The sequence below is a fragment of the Choloepus didactylus genome, chromosome 27, assembly GCF_015220235.1.
Source record: "Choloepus didactylus isolate mChoDid1 chromosome 27, mChoDid1.pri, whole genome shotgun sequence".
Taxonomy (NCBI): domain Eukaryota; kingdom Metazoa; phylum Chordata; class Mammalia; order Pilosa; family Megalonychidae; genus Choloepus; species Choloepus didactylus.
Window position 1 is genome coordinate 18,741,029 of NC_051333.1, and position 14,121 is coordinate 18,755,149.

Sequence of the window (14,121 nt, forward strand, 5' to 3'; positions counted from 1 at the left end):
ACAGTATTAAAATCTTTGAGTAGTTAATTATTGTTTACCCCCCTCCCAGCTTCTCTGCTATTGTTTGTCATGTTTATTTTCGTCTGAGATCATTTTCACCCTGAAAATTTCCTTTTGTGCAGGTCTACTCTTGGCAAATTCTCTGTTTTTGACCTCTTGAAAATGTCTTTATTCCACCTTCTTTCAGCTATTTTTCAGGGGGTATGGAATTCTGTGTGGCAGATATTTTCTCTCAGCCTGTTTCAGTTTTCTAAAGCTGCCAGAATGCAAAATACCAGAAATGGACTGGCTTTTATAAAGGGGATTTATTAGCATACAAATTTACAGTTCTAAGGCCATAAAAGTCTCCAAACAAAAGCATCAACAAGAGGATACATTCACTGAAGAACGGCTGATGCCATCCAGAACACTTGGGAAGGAACACCTTAGGTGGGAAGGCACATGGCTGGCATCTGCTGGTCCTTGGCTCCCGGGTTACATTGCTTTCAGCTTCTGATTCCAGTGGCCTTCTCTTTAAGCACCTGTCAGTTCTTACTTTGCTTTTCCAGGGCAGACTCTGGGCTTCATGTCTTAGCTTAGCATCTCCAAACCTCTGGTTTCGACAACTGTCTCTAAAATGTCTCTGGGTGTTTTCTCTCTCAGCATCTCTGAGCTCTGTTCAAAATGTCTCTGCCTTTTATTCTCTCGTAGACGACACCAGTAAACTAATTAAGACCACCTTGAATGGGTGGGGTCACATCTCCATGGAAACAATCTAATCAAAAGGTCCCACCCACAATAGGTTTGTACCCACAAGATTGGATTAAAAGAACATGGCTTTTTCTGGGGTACATGATAGATTAAAACCAGTACACAACCCAAAGAAGAAACCATCCCACTGCCGTCTCTCTACTGTTGTCAGTAAGTCAAGTTGTTCCAGATTTGGAAAATGGTCCCTACATATTTAAAAAATAGTGTTCTTTAGAATCTTCAGGTCCTTTTAACTTTCTCTGTACTTGTGTGATCAAATTCTGAGAGCTGTTTCTTACATTATATATTTTGCTACTACATTTTACGTTTTTGTAAAGATGACAATTATCAGTACACTCCATTATTTTCCCACTTATTGCTTTTAACCTTGAATTCCATTTTTTCTGATAATAATATCAGTTCCCCTCTTTTTATTGCCTTAAATAATCATGAAATATCTTTGTGTATCCTTTTTTTCTTAAATTATTGCCACTCTGTGTTAGGCCTGTTCATGGCTAGCAGGATTCTGAGTTTCCTTTTTGAATCAATCTGACATTCCTTGACTTTAACAAAGGAATTCAATCCATTCCATCTATTGTGATAATTAATATGTCTGTGCTTATTCTTGTCATTTTGTTTTATATTTTCTGTTCTTCATTTTCTCATTTCCAGCTCTTCCTGTTTTGCTCACATTTTATAACCACTCTTTCTTCCCTCAAATGATTTTGAAGTTGTACTTCCTGTTGCTTTGTAATAGAATAGTCTTATTTGACTTTAAAAAATATGCTTAAACCTTTATTTCTCTACCAACTTCAAGTCCAAAATAGATTTTTTTTCTTTTGGTAAGAGCTTGGAGTTTTTGTTTCACTTTGTTTGTTTTTTTAAATTTTTATATAACACAAAATTTCTCATTTTAACAACTTTCATGTGTTACAATTCAGTGGCATTAATTACATTCCCAGTATTGTGCTGCCATCACCACCATCCATTACCAAAACTTTTCCATCATCCCAAATAGAAACTCTTTGCCCATTAAGCATTAATTCCCCCATTTGCCCTCCCACAGCTCCTGGTAACCTGTAATCAACTTTCTGGGTCTGAATTTGCATATTCTAGTAATTTCATATAAGTAAAGTTGTACAATATCAGTCCTTTTGTGTTTGGCTTATTTCTCTCAACATGACATTTTCAAGGTTCATCCATGTAGTAGTAACATATATCAGAACTTCATTCTTTTTATGACTGAGTAATATTCCATTGTATGTATATATCAGATTTTGTTTATTCATTCATCTGTTGATGGACACTTGGGTTGCTTCCACCTTTTTGCTATTGTAAATAATGCTGCTGTTAACATTGGTATACAAATATCTGTTCAAGTCCCTGCCTTAAATTCTTTGGAGTATATACCTGTGTGCCAGTTTGGATGTATTATGTCCCCCAAAAACACCATGTTCTTTGATGCAGTCTTGTGTGGGCAGACTTATTAGTGTTGATTAGGTTGGAACCATTGATTGAGTTGTTTCCATGGAGATGTGACCCACCCAACTGTGGGTGATAACTCTGATTAGATAATTTCCATGGAGGTGTGGCCCTGCCCATTCAGCATAGGCCTTGATTAGTTCACTGGAGCCCTATAAAAGCTCGGACAGAAGGAGCTCACTGCCAGAGCAACTGAGAGTGACATTTTGAAGAGAAGCTGCAGCTATGAGAGGACAAAACGCCCCAAGAGCAACACTTTGGAGAATGCCATTTTGAAACGCAACCTGGGAGCAAGTGGATGCCAGCCATGTGACTTCCCAGCTAACAGAGGTTTTCCGGATGACAATAGCCATCCTTCACTGAAGGTACCCTATTGAGGCCTTACCTTGGACACATTATGGCCTTAAGACTGTAACTGTGTAACCAAATAAACCCTCTTTAGAAAAGCCAATCCATTTCTGGTGTTTTGCATTTCAGCAAATTAGCAAACTGGAAGAACCTGGAAATGGAATAGCCAGGTCATACGGTAATTCTATACTTGACTTTCTGAGGAACTGCCAAACTGTTTTCCTTAGCAGCTACACTGTTTTACGTTGCCACCAACAATGTACGAGGGTGCCTGTTTCTCTACATCCTTGCCAACACTTGTTATTTTCCTTTTTTTTTTTTTTTTTTTTTTTAAATAATAACCATCCTAGGGGGTATCCCATGGTATCTCATTCTGGTTTTGATTTTTATTTCCCTAATGACAAGTGATGTTGAACATCTTTTCATGTGCTTATTGGCCATTTGTATATTTTCTTTGGAGAAATGTTTATTCAAGGCCTTTGCCCATTTTTTAATTGGATCATTTGTCTTTTTGATTTTGAGTTGTAGGAGTTCCTTATATATTCTGGATATTAAAACCTTATCAAATATATGATTTCTCATTATTTTCTCCCATTCTGTTGGTTATCTTGTCACTTTCTTAGTAAATGACCTTTGGTGCATGAGATTTTTAATTTTGATGAAGTCCAATTTATATATTTGTGTTTTTTTTGCTTGTGCTTTCAGTGTCATTCCTAAGAATCCATTGCTTAATTCAAGGCCCTCTATGTTTTTTCTTCTAAGAGTTTTATGGTTTTAGCTCTTATATTTAGGTTGTTGATCCACTTTGGGTTAATTTTTTTAAAATGGTATGAAATTTCATTCTTTTACATGTGGATATCCAGTTTTCTCAGGACCATTTGTTAAGGAGACTATTCTTTCCCCACTGAGTGGACTTGGCATCTTGTTGAAAATCAGTTGATCATAGATGTGTGGGTTTATTTCTGAACTCTCAATTCTATTCCATTGATCAGTTTCTCTCTCCTTGTGCCAGTACCAGACTGTTTTGATTACTGTAGCTTTTTAGTAAGTTTTGTAATCAGGAAGTGTGAGTCCTCCAATCTTGTTCTTTTTTCAAAATGGTTTCAGCTGTTCAGGTTCCCTTGCCATTCCATATGAATTTGATGGTTGACTTTTCCATTTCTGCAAAAAAGGCTGCTGGAATTTTGATTGTAGATGCATTGAATATGTCAATCACTTTTGGTTGTACTGTCATCTTAACACTATTAAGTCTTCCAGTCCATCAACACAGATGTCTTTCCATTGATTTAGGTCTTTAATTTATTTCAGCAATTTTTCCTAGTTTTCAGAGTACAAGTCTTTTACATCCTTGGTTAAATTTATTCCTAGATATTTTATTCTTTTAGATCCTAATGAAAATAGAATTGTTTTCATGATAGGATGTGTTTTGTTTTTAACTTTTAATATTTTGAAATAATTTTAGGCTTATATATTACAGAGGATATATTATTATAGAGAATTCCCCATATACCCTTCACCCAGCTTCCCCTAATGTAAATATTTTTATAACCATAGTACAATTATCAAAACCAGTAAATTAACATTGTTAAAATACTATTAACTAATCTACAGATCTTATTTAATTTTATCTTGTTTTCCCTAATATCCTTTTTCTGTTCCAGAATCCCATATTGCATTTAGTTGTGTTTCATTAGCCTCCTCCAATCTGTGACAATTCTTTATTCTTTCCTTGTCTTTCATGACTTTGATACTTTTTTAATGAAAACTTTCAATGTTTTGTTTTTGACTGCAGCTTTGTTTACAGAAATATAGTTGCAAGTATAAAAATGTTCCAGTAGAAGCAAAATATCTTTTAATATTTAATAAGTTATCACAGATAGCTAAAACATTGATGCAAATGACATGACCTTGATATTTTTTTCCAAATTTCCTTTTTGTATTCTAAATAAAAGCCACAGTTTGTGCCAAGCAATAAAATACGAAAGAATCAAATGTATAACAATTTTAGACATCTACTATTTTGGGAAAAAAAAGTTTACAAAATATACAAAACTTTACAGCAATAGATAGTAAACACTTAAATATTAGGTCAGTACTTATTAATTTAATGGAAGAAGTTAGACGTCATTAACCCTTGTCTGCTTCATAAAAGAATCTTTAGCTATTAGGAGTTGGGGGTGGACTGGACAGGGGAGGGGTGTTAGAGAAACATCAAAATCAAAACAATTTCATTTTCATTCTGATGTTAAGTTTATGGTGTGTAATCACATTGAGACTAACGCTGTGTGCCCTGCTCCCTGACTCATTCAGTGACAGATTTAGAGAAAAGGCCATGTGGGAACAGACTCTCCACACACCCCACACTCATGCCAACAAATTCAACATGTCCATCTATAAAGAGATTTAAATTCCTCTCCAAAGTTGAGTAGTCTAGGGAACAGGGCACAGCAGTAGGCCAGAAGGGTGACCAGGAAGGAAATTAATCAGTTTCAAAAACCTGACTGGGGAGAAGATATTTAAGCCCAAAGGCTTGTCTTGGAGGCAAAGGAGTGCTGACTTATCAGAAAAGAAGAAACTCAGAACTTTTACCCATTTCCTTGTTCTGAGAAGTCACCTGGGCCCAACCCCCATCCCCACTCCCACCCTTTCTTCCCCACCAGCCATCATCTACAGAGACTCCACGGAGTCTTAAAATTTAGGACTAAATGCTAGGGTACTACAGCAGAGCTTCCCAGCTGGCACTTTGGCACCAGTGAGCCGTGAATGGGTCACAGGTATGTGTGATATTGACCCCATCCTCTGGCCACAGCAGCCTCCCCGTGTGCCATACAAAATTACTATTTTCCATTAGGAACAAGTTGGGAAGGGCCCTGTGCTTGGTTTACTGCTCTACTGTCACCACTGTGAAATTCCTAATACTTTTGGACAAAGAGGCTCTGTAAATTATGTAGCTGGTCCTGAGTAGAAAACAAGGAAAAGAGGGAAAGGGAGAAGAGTGGACATTCCAGAGTCCAACAGAACCTAAGAGTAATACAGCAGGAGACAGGGCTGAACTGGGCTTCAGGGGAGAAGGGCAACAAAATCAAAAGAACAGTAGGTTGGAAAAAAAAGAAGACTCAAAACAAATACATTCTCCCAGGTATCCAAGAGGGCCCTCTGCCGCAATATAGTGTTTCAAGTAAAACAGCTCAGAAAAGGGTGAGCTGTGGGCAGAGGAAGCAAACGACTTCAAAAAGGGAGAAAATTCAGGTTGAATATGGGGGACACAGAGGAATGGGGTTTAGTCAGTGAGCCTCATGAGCTGCTGATCTTGCTACATATTTGACTGGGACCAGTTGGGCTACCCTGATCAACCACTTAGCCTCAGGAGGATCAAGGGGTACAGTGTTTTTAGTGTTTCAAGGGCAAAGTTTCAAGGATTTGTTTTTTGGTTTACTGGGAAAAAGGGAAAACTTCACAGTTTCAAGTTATGTATACAGACTACCCAGCATTTAAGATGCCTTTTGTTCAAGAAAAGGGTTTCAATAAATACCACCTCTCTCACATCTGGCCATTCAAATAAAGCTCAGCAGATATTTGATTGTAGTCTTGTACACATTTTCCTTCATACATTTCTAATGGTCAGTGAGAGAAAGGATGGGAGAAGCCAGTCAGTGACAAAAAGTTCCAACACTGCTTTCCTGACAAGAATGTCTCGAGGGGACATTTAACAAGTTGGGTGTAGATGCCGAAAGGCGGGCCTTTAAACTGGCCCTGAGCAAGTCCCTTCATCTGAAGGTCACTTCACCAGAGAGCCGTGTGCCTCAACTTGGATGCTTCACCGTTTCCAGGCTTGGGGGAGAGGCAGTAGGTCCAACAGAGAGGGAGCTCTGGTTTTCTCATTATAGACAAGGACAGGAGGCTTTTCAAGTTTAGGAAGGATGAGAAAATGCACAAAGAGGTCCTCCGTGAGACGTGAGCCCCTCGACCCCATCCCCAGCCTACTCCATCACAGGATGGAATGGGGATGAAAGGCTTGGGAATTAACTGGCCTCCATTATTTTACTACTCTTTGTCCCAACTTTCTAGAACTTAGACCCACTGCCTAAAGTGTTCCCTGGGTTTATTTTGCTAGAGACTATCTGGAGAGGAAGAAAAAGTGATACCCTGCTCCTCAAATCTCTGGCTAGGACTGTCCCCTGGAATATGGCTGCCTGCTGGGGAGAAACTCAGTTTCCTGAAATCTCTTTATCTAAAAGAGATGCTGGGTAGTAGGTATGCAAAAAACAAACAAACACATAAATAAATAAATAAATAACATTCAGAAAGGCTTTGAGAGTTAATTCAAAACACTTATTGTGAAACATCCCGGGGTGCTCCTGAATTCTATCAGGAACAGTCAGGGCCAAGGCCAAGGACTCCCAGAGCTCTCTGGAGCAGTGCGAGATAGTATGAATTACTGATGTGCCACCTTGTGAGTATGCAAAGTCCGAGGGCTTTCTCCTTCAAGCCTTCTTTGGGTGAGGCCCCTTCAAAAACTCACTAAGTAGGGAGCCAACCCATCCTCTGCACTGGGTAGACATATGTTCCCCAGCCATCTAGGTAGGGCCTGAGCCAGCCCCATCCAACAGCGCTCCCTGGAGATGATGCACTGACAGATCAGTATACATTCCAGCAGGTCAAAGGTGAGCTGCCAAAGTTCCCGCCCTGTTAGCCCAAGTTCAACAACAGTGTTACCTGATTGGACAGTCAGAGCACACACCCCACTACAGGTCACTGGTTACTCAGTCCCTTTAATCCTGAAAGGCTCACAAGAGTCCACCACTCTGCCACCTCATGGGGTTTTCTAATGTACACTATGGGCCAAACACACTTCTGGGTGGGCATTAGCAGCAGAAGGGGAAGGCTGCAGCCTGGGAGACCAAGCAGGAGTGATCGTTGAAGTAGGCGGGTTACCGGGAGAGTGCAGGACACTGGGAACTCAGCAAGGGGAGCAGTCACGTGCTGCTAGGATGAGTCCTGTGGCTCACCTCTTAGATTTGGCAACATGATGCTTATGCAAATGAAGAGATGTTCCACCTCATAACAGTAAGAGTGAAGGTGCTCATGGCTTTGCCAAGAGTGGCTCATTGGAGTGTTGGGCTATGAGCCTTTGAGGAACAGCTTAAAGAGAAAGTGATAGGTGAAGCCATGGTGACAGTGAGGATAGACAACTCTAGAATTTTTTTATCATGCAGGAAAATGAGGTGGTAACTGGAGGGAGAGCTACGGTCTTGGGAGGTTTTTCTGGGAAAAACAGAACTTTTCAAATGCTGGTAGGAATAACTGAGTAGGGCAGGAAAATTAATTATTTGTGGGTATGGGAGCTGCCAAAACCACTCACTTATTCTCTTATTTGTAAAAATGTGGTTGACTTTTCTTTATCTCCTTATTTCAGCTATCGTACTGAGAGGGTTTTATTTTCACTTGAGTTTGTATTATTACCCACCCTTCCTACTGATGTACAGTTGTTTTGTTTCTTTATGCTCTTCCCAGTGGCTTGCACATGCTTCTACCAGTGAAACCATACATATACCTTAGGAGATAGGGGGTAAACTTCTGTGATCTACTGAGCTTTGTAAAGTTCATTTCAAAATGAATGGTCACACCATTTTGCTCTCTCATCAGCAATGTCTGATAGTGCCTATTTTCCCACAGTCTCACTAATAAATTATGTTGTCAGGCTTTCTGATAGCTGAGAAAGGGTCTCAGCGTAATTTTAATTTGCATTTCCCTTTTTATGAGTTAAGTTGGACAACTTTTAATTTGTTTAACTTCTTTCTATGAACTGTCTATTGATGTCTTTTTCCCACTTTTCTATTAGTTTTTGGTGGTTTTATTTCTGTTTTTAGCAGCTTTTTATAAATCAGGAAGATTATCCCATTATCCATGATATAAGTTTCAAATATTTTCTGTGTTTGTCATTTATCTTTTGACTTTGCTTTTGGAGTTTTGAGTCATGTGCAAAGTTCTTGTTTTTTTCCCCACCTTTACATAGTTGAATTTATCAGTCTTTCCTTTTGTGGCTTTTAGATTTTGAGTCATTGTTTCATTGTTATAAAGGTTTTCCCATGCCTAGGTTTTAACAGAATCTACCACATTTCCTTCTAGTACTTGTATGGTTTCTATTTTCTTGAAACTTTAAAACTCTATTTGGTATTTATGCTTGTATATAGTGACATAAGGTATGGATCCAATTTTTTTCTTTTTGAAATGACTGTCCAGTTGCCCCAATATTATTACAAAGACCATCCTTTTCCACTTTGAGATACCACCTTTATAATATATTCAATTTCCATAAAAGCTTCAGTCTATTTTGTATTTTGTATTTTGTTCCATTGGCCTTTGTGTTTTGTTCCATTGGTCTGTCTCTGCAGAATCCAGTATTTATTCATCCAGCAATCCATTATTGAAAGTCAACTGTTGGCTAGTGGTTGGTTACAATGGCTAGTGAGAAAGGCATTATTTCTGCCTTTGAAGAGATTCAGGAGTGAAAAATAAACAGATTAACAGATAAGCAAGTAAATGAAAATCTAATTATAATTGATAAGAGTGTTATGAAGACAGGGTGCAAGATGTGAGAGAGAAAGTGTGAGTTTTAATCTGAGACCTAAGACATAAGAAGAACCACCATACAGAGAGCCCTTTCTGATACATGGAAGAAACTGGCGAGAGTTCAGAGATGGAAAAGGCCAAGTTTACTCTAGATGCCCAGAGGAGGCCTATGGTTTAGTACATAGGGATGAAAGGCCAGGGTAGTCAATATGAAGATGCATTGCCCTCGGTTGAGACACTGTGACATCAAAGACAAGCAGGGACCTGCTTGGCAGAGCCATGTGTAATGAGTGAGCCATGGCAGTGAGTTTGGAATTAATTTCAGTACAGTGGGGAGGCAGTTGCAAAGTTTAAGTAGAGATTTTCATTTTTATTGGCCTCAGCATCATTTTATTTTTATTTTTTTTTTCAGCATCATTTTAATAGATATGTCAGTAGGTCAGTCAGAAGGTAGGCTGGGTTCAGATGTCTTGGCCCTACTCCTGTAGATCTTGATTCAGTCTAGGGTGATGCTTGGACATTTGTATTGTTAACAGGCTTCCTGGGTGATTCTGATCCATATCAAAATTGAGAACCCATAGCATAACTTGTTTTCTTTCTCCCTTTGGCACCATATGAGCGCTCATCATATTTACCCTTCCATGTGCCTTTTAGAATTTTCACAGTAATATGTGAGACTATCCAAGCCACTTACTTTTTATACTTATTACTTTCATTCTGTCTCCCTATTTACTATAGAATTTTTTATTTCACATAAAAGAGAACAGCTTGTATTTACTTTTTTTTTTAATATATTTTTCAGACTTGGAGTCCAGGTATGAGAAATTTCCACCAAAAGATATTTTTGAAATAGAATCATACAATTGGGAGATAATGGAAAGCCTTCAATGCTGTGATCATCAGGACTCCAGTTTTAGAGATGACTGGGAATGCAAAGGCCAGTTTGAGAGACAAGTAAATCAGGAATGCTGTTTCAAGCAAGTGAGCATCACCTATGAAAATATGCCTTCTTTTGAGCATGACACTTCCCTCAGTCTACATCGGAGAAATGAGACTAGTGAGAAACCAATTGAATGCAGTGAATGTGGGAAAGCATTTAGCCGTGGCTCACACCTTACTCAACATCAGAGTGTTCATACTGGTGAAAAACCCTTTGAGTGTAAGGAATGTAGGAAGGCCTTTAGTAGGGCCTCACACCTTGTTCAGCATCAGAGAATTCATACGGGTGAGAAACCTTATGACTGTAAGGAATGTGGGAAGGCCTTTGGTCGTACTTCAGAACTGATTCTACATCAGAGACTTCATACTGGTGTCAAACCCTATGAATGTAAAGAATGTGGAAAGACCTTTAGACAGCATTCACAACTTATTCTGCATCAAAGAACTCATACAGGTGAGAAACCCTACGTATGTAAAGACTGTGGGAAGGCCTTTATTCGTGGCTCACAACTTACAGTGCATCGGAGAATTCATACAGGTGCTAGACCCTATCAGTGTAAAGAATGTGGGAAAGCCTTTAGGCAGCATTCACAACTTACTGTGCATCAGAGAATTCATACTGGTGAGAAACCTTATGAATGTAAAGAATGTGGTAAGGGCTTTATTCATAGCTCAGAAGTTACTCGACATCAAAGAATTCACTCTGGGGAGAAACCCTACGAATGTAAGGAATGTGGGAAGGCCTTTAGACAGCATGCACAGCTTACTCGACATCAGAGAGTTCATACTGGTGACAGACCCTATGAATGTAAGGAGTGTGGGAAGGCCTTTAGTCGTAGTTCCTACCTTACTCAACATCAAAGAATTCATACAGGTGACAAACCCTATGAATGTAAGGAATGTGGGAAAGCCTTTATTCGTGTTTCACAACTGACTCATCATCAGCGAATTCATACTTGTGAGAAACCCTATGAATGTAGGGAATGTGGAATGGCCTTTATTCGTAGTTCACAACTTACTGAACATCAGAGAATTCACCCCGGTATCAAACCCTATGAATGTAGAGAATGTGGGCAGGCCTTTATTCTTGGCTCACAGCTCATTGACCATTACAGAATTCATACTGGTTAGAAAGCCTTGAATTTTTGGGATGTAGAAAAGATTTTAATATGGAGTTAACACCTCACTCAATATTAGATAATTCTTACAAGTACCGCACATTGACCTATTGTGCCACTGGAGCACCCACTAGATAATTCTTAATGTAATGTAGATAATGTCAGAAAACCTTGATTTTTTCACTTCCTTTATGGAGTATCACATAATTCAGACTAGAAGAAAATTTAGTAAATCTGGAAATTCTTTTTTGCCTCGCACTTCCTGTTTACTGAACATCAGAGGATTTAGGCTAAATTAATATTAATATGAATTTAGAAAAGTCTTCTATTGCCACTCAAAATTTGTTAGATTTCTAAGCATTCCTAATAGAGAATAGTCCTACTAAAATATTTTGTGTGTGCCTTTAGCCATGGCATATTTTTCCACCAGTTACTGACACTATAGCATTGGGCAAATTACACAATCTCTCTGTCCCGCAGTTTACTTATTTTTAAGTAGTGATAATTACACCTGCCTAGTAGAGTCTTTTTGGGGACTAAATCAAGTATTTTATATAAAGCATTAGAACGGGTATCTGGGACATGCAACTGCTCAATAATTATTAGCTAATCATTGTTATTAATTTTTTTATCTTCAGTATTATTGTTAAGGGATTCATATGAGAGGAAGGCCTTATGAATCTATCACATATCAAAAAGCCTTCATAAGCCACTTGTTAGGATAATTCATTCTGAAAAGCAGTAGTAAATGATAATTATCATGAGAAGGCCTTCATTCAGAAGGTTAGAAATTCAGAAAATTATAAGTTATTCAAAAAAAAAAAGAAAGGAAGAGAGAGAAGGAAAGAAAAGAAATAACAGTAGCCAAAAGAAATCTGCCCATTTAGAAATCTAAAACCACTTAAGTATAACTTAATTTAAAGAGAAATCAAACCAAAATTACAAACTAGAAATGATTAAGTGAATTCTATATATCAAAACCAGTTCAGTTCAGTATGGCCAAAACTGTACTCCTCTCAGAAGTCAAGGATTGAAGCCAAGAGCTTTGTTCATCAAGTATAGAACTCCAGCATCTTGTTATAGCCAGTCATGTGGTAAGCACATTGAATGAACAGTCAACCCTAAAAGTTAAACAAAAATTATAAAGTAAACTAAGGTCAACATTAAGAAGTCTTATTAAAAATAAAAGAAAAATAATAATAAAATGGAAAACAAAATAGTAGCCTTAATCCAAAGTTGTAAGAAAGACTATTGGCAAGTCTAATCTAGAAAAAAGATAGCACACATTTAACAGTATGAATGAAGAAGGGCTACGGTAGAGATATTTTTTTAATATCTAATATACTTGAAAATCTAAAGAAAGTGGATTTTTAATAAAAAAATATCAAAATTGATTCAAGTTATGAAACACTTCAATAAATCAATGATTTTAGTAGGACCTAAAATGTCGTCAAAGCTCTATCTCTTCAAGGAAAACAGTTTAACCTACAAAAACTTCAAGGACCAGATAATCCCTAAGAGCAGCTTACCAGTTCATTTTCAAGGTTAAATAAAATACTGAAAGCAAAACTAGACAAAGATAGCTCCTGAAAAACAATTCATAGATCATTGTCATTTATGAAAATAAATAAATTCCTACAAATTTAATCTAACAATCTATTTAAAAAGCTAATTTCAAATGGAATGTCTGGAACATCACTTCTTTTGAATAATGTTTTCAGAATGTTGATATTATAACTGTAGATCACAATGATGGGGGAAAGAGCCTGATCCAACCTCAGTGACATCTGGATCAGAGCTTGTTAATGAATCTCAGGAATTTCAGGAAATCGATCCCCTGCATGCAGTATCTGGGGCAGAGGAACAGTTACACTCTGATGCCAGCCATCTTATCCATCATACTAAGTGTTTGGTAAAAACACCTGCATTTTTGCACATGTGATTGCCTACAAAGTATTAGAAAGCAGTGATCTCTAAGTGGTTTAATGATTAGGTTGTACAGTTGGGAGAGCCCAAAGCTGTTGACATTAAAAATTGTCACCATGAATAGTTAAATCACATGAACAGAATAAAAATTTTAAAGTTGCAATTTGGTATACAGGCATAAATGAGTCTCCACTGTCTCTGGCCTCCTTCTATCCCATTACCCTATCAAGTTCTTATATGTACTTCCTGATTTTTGTTTGCATATGCATAGACATACACATGACATACTTTTTATAAAAAATTTTTACACAAATGGAATCGAATTTCTATACATAGCTATTTTCAACTTATCCATGCATCTTGAAGATTGGACCATATCGGTACATATATAACTGCCTCATTCTATTTTAACAGCTGCATAATATTCCATCATATATGTGTTCTATAATTTATTTAAGCCTATCAATTTGGGTTTTTTCATCTTTTGCTCTTTCAAATGATTCTGTAATAAAGATCCTTGACATAAATTATTTTGTACATGTGTGGTGTATCTTTATGATAATTCCTAGAAATAGAAATGCTGGATCAAAATTTGTATACTTTTTTTAAAATTTTTTATTATGAAGAATTTGAAAAATACAAAAATACACAGACTCTTATACTGAACCCTAATGCCCCTGCCATCAGCTTCAACAATTATGGCCATTCTTGTTTTGTCTGTATTCCCACTCACTCCCCCACCTCCATGTTATTTTTGAGGCAAACCCAAGTGTGCCAGTTTGAATATATTGTGTCCCCCAAACGCCATTGATGTAATCTGGTGTGGGCAGATGTTATCAGTGTTGATTAGATTGTAATTCTTTGAGTGTTTCTTTGGAATGCGCCTCACCCAGCTGTGGGTGATGACTCGATAATTTCCATGGAGGTGTTGCTCTGCCCATTTGGGGTGGATCTAAGTTGATCAGTGGAGCCATATAAATGAGCTGACATAACAGAAGAAACTCAG

At 37.7% G+C, this 14,121-nt stretch overlaps 1 protein-coding gene across 1 annotated transcript in view; it reads left to right on the forward strand.

Moving 5' to 3' along the window:
* Positions 1-13,645, forward strand: part of ZNF565 (zinc finger protein 565) — a 54,159-nt gene extending 40,514 nt beyond the window's left edge. Inside the window, exon 6 of the mRNA XM_037820243.1 lies at positions 9,935-13,645. Within this exon, the coding sequence (XP_037676171.1) occupies positions 9,935-11,202 (1,268 nt within the window). The 3' untranslated portion in view covers positions 11,203-13,645. The remainder of the gene's footprint in view (positions 1-9,934) is intronic.
* Positions 13,646-14,121: the final 476 nt, after the last annotated feature.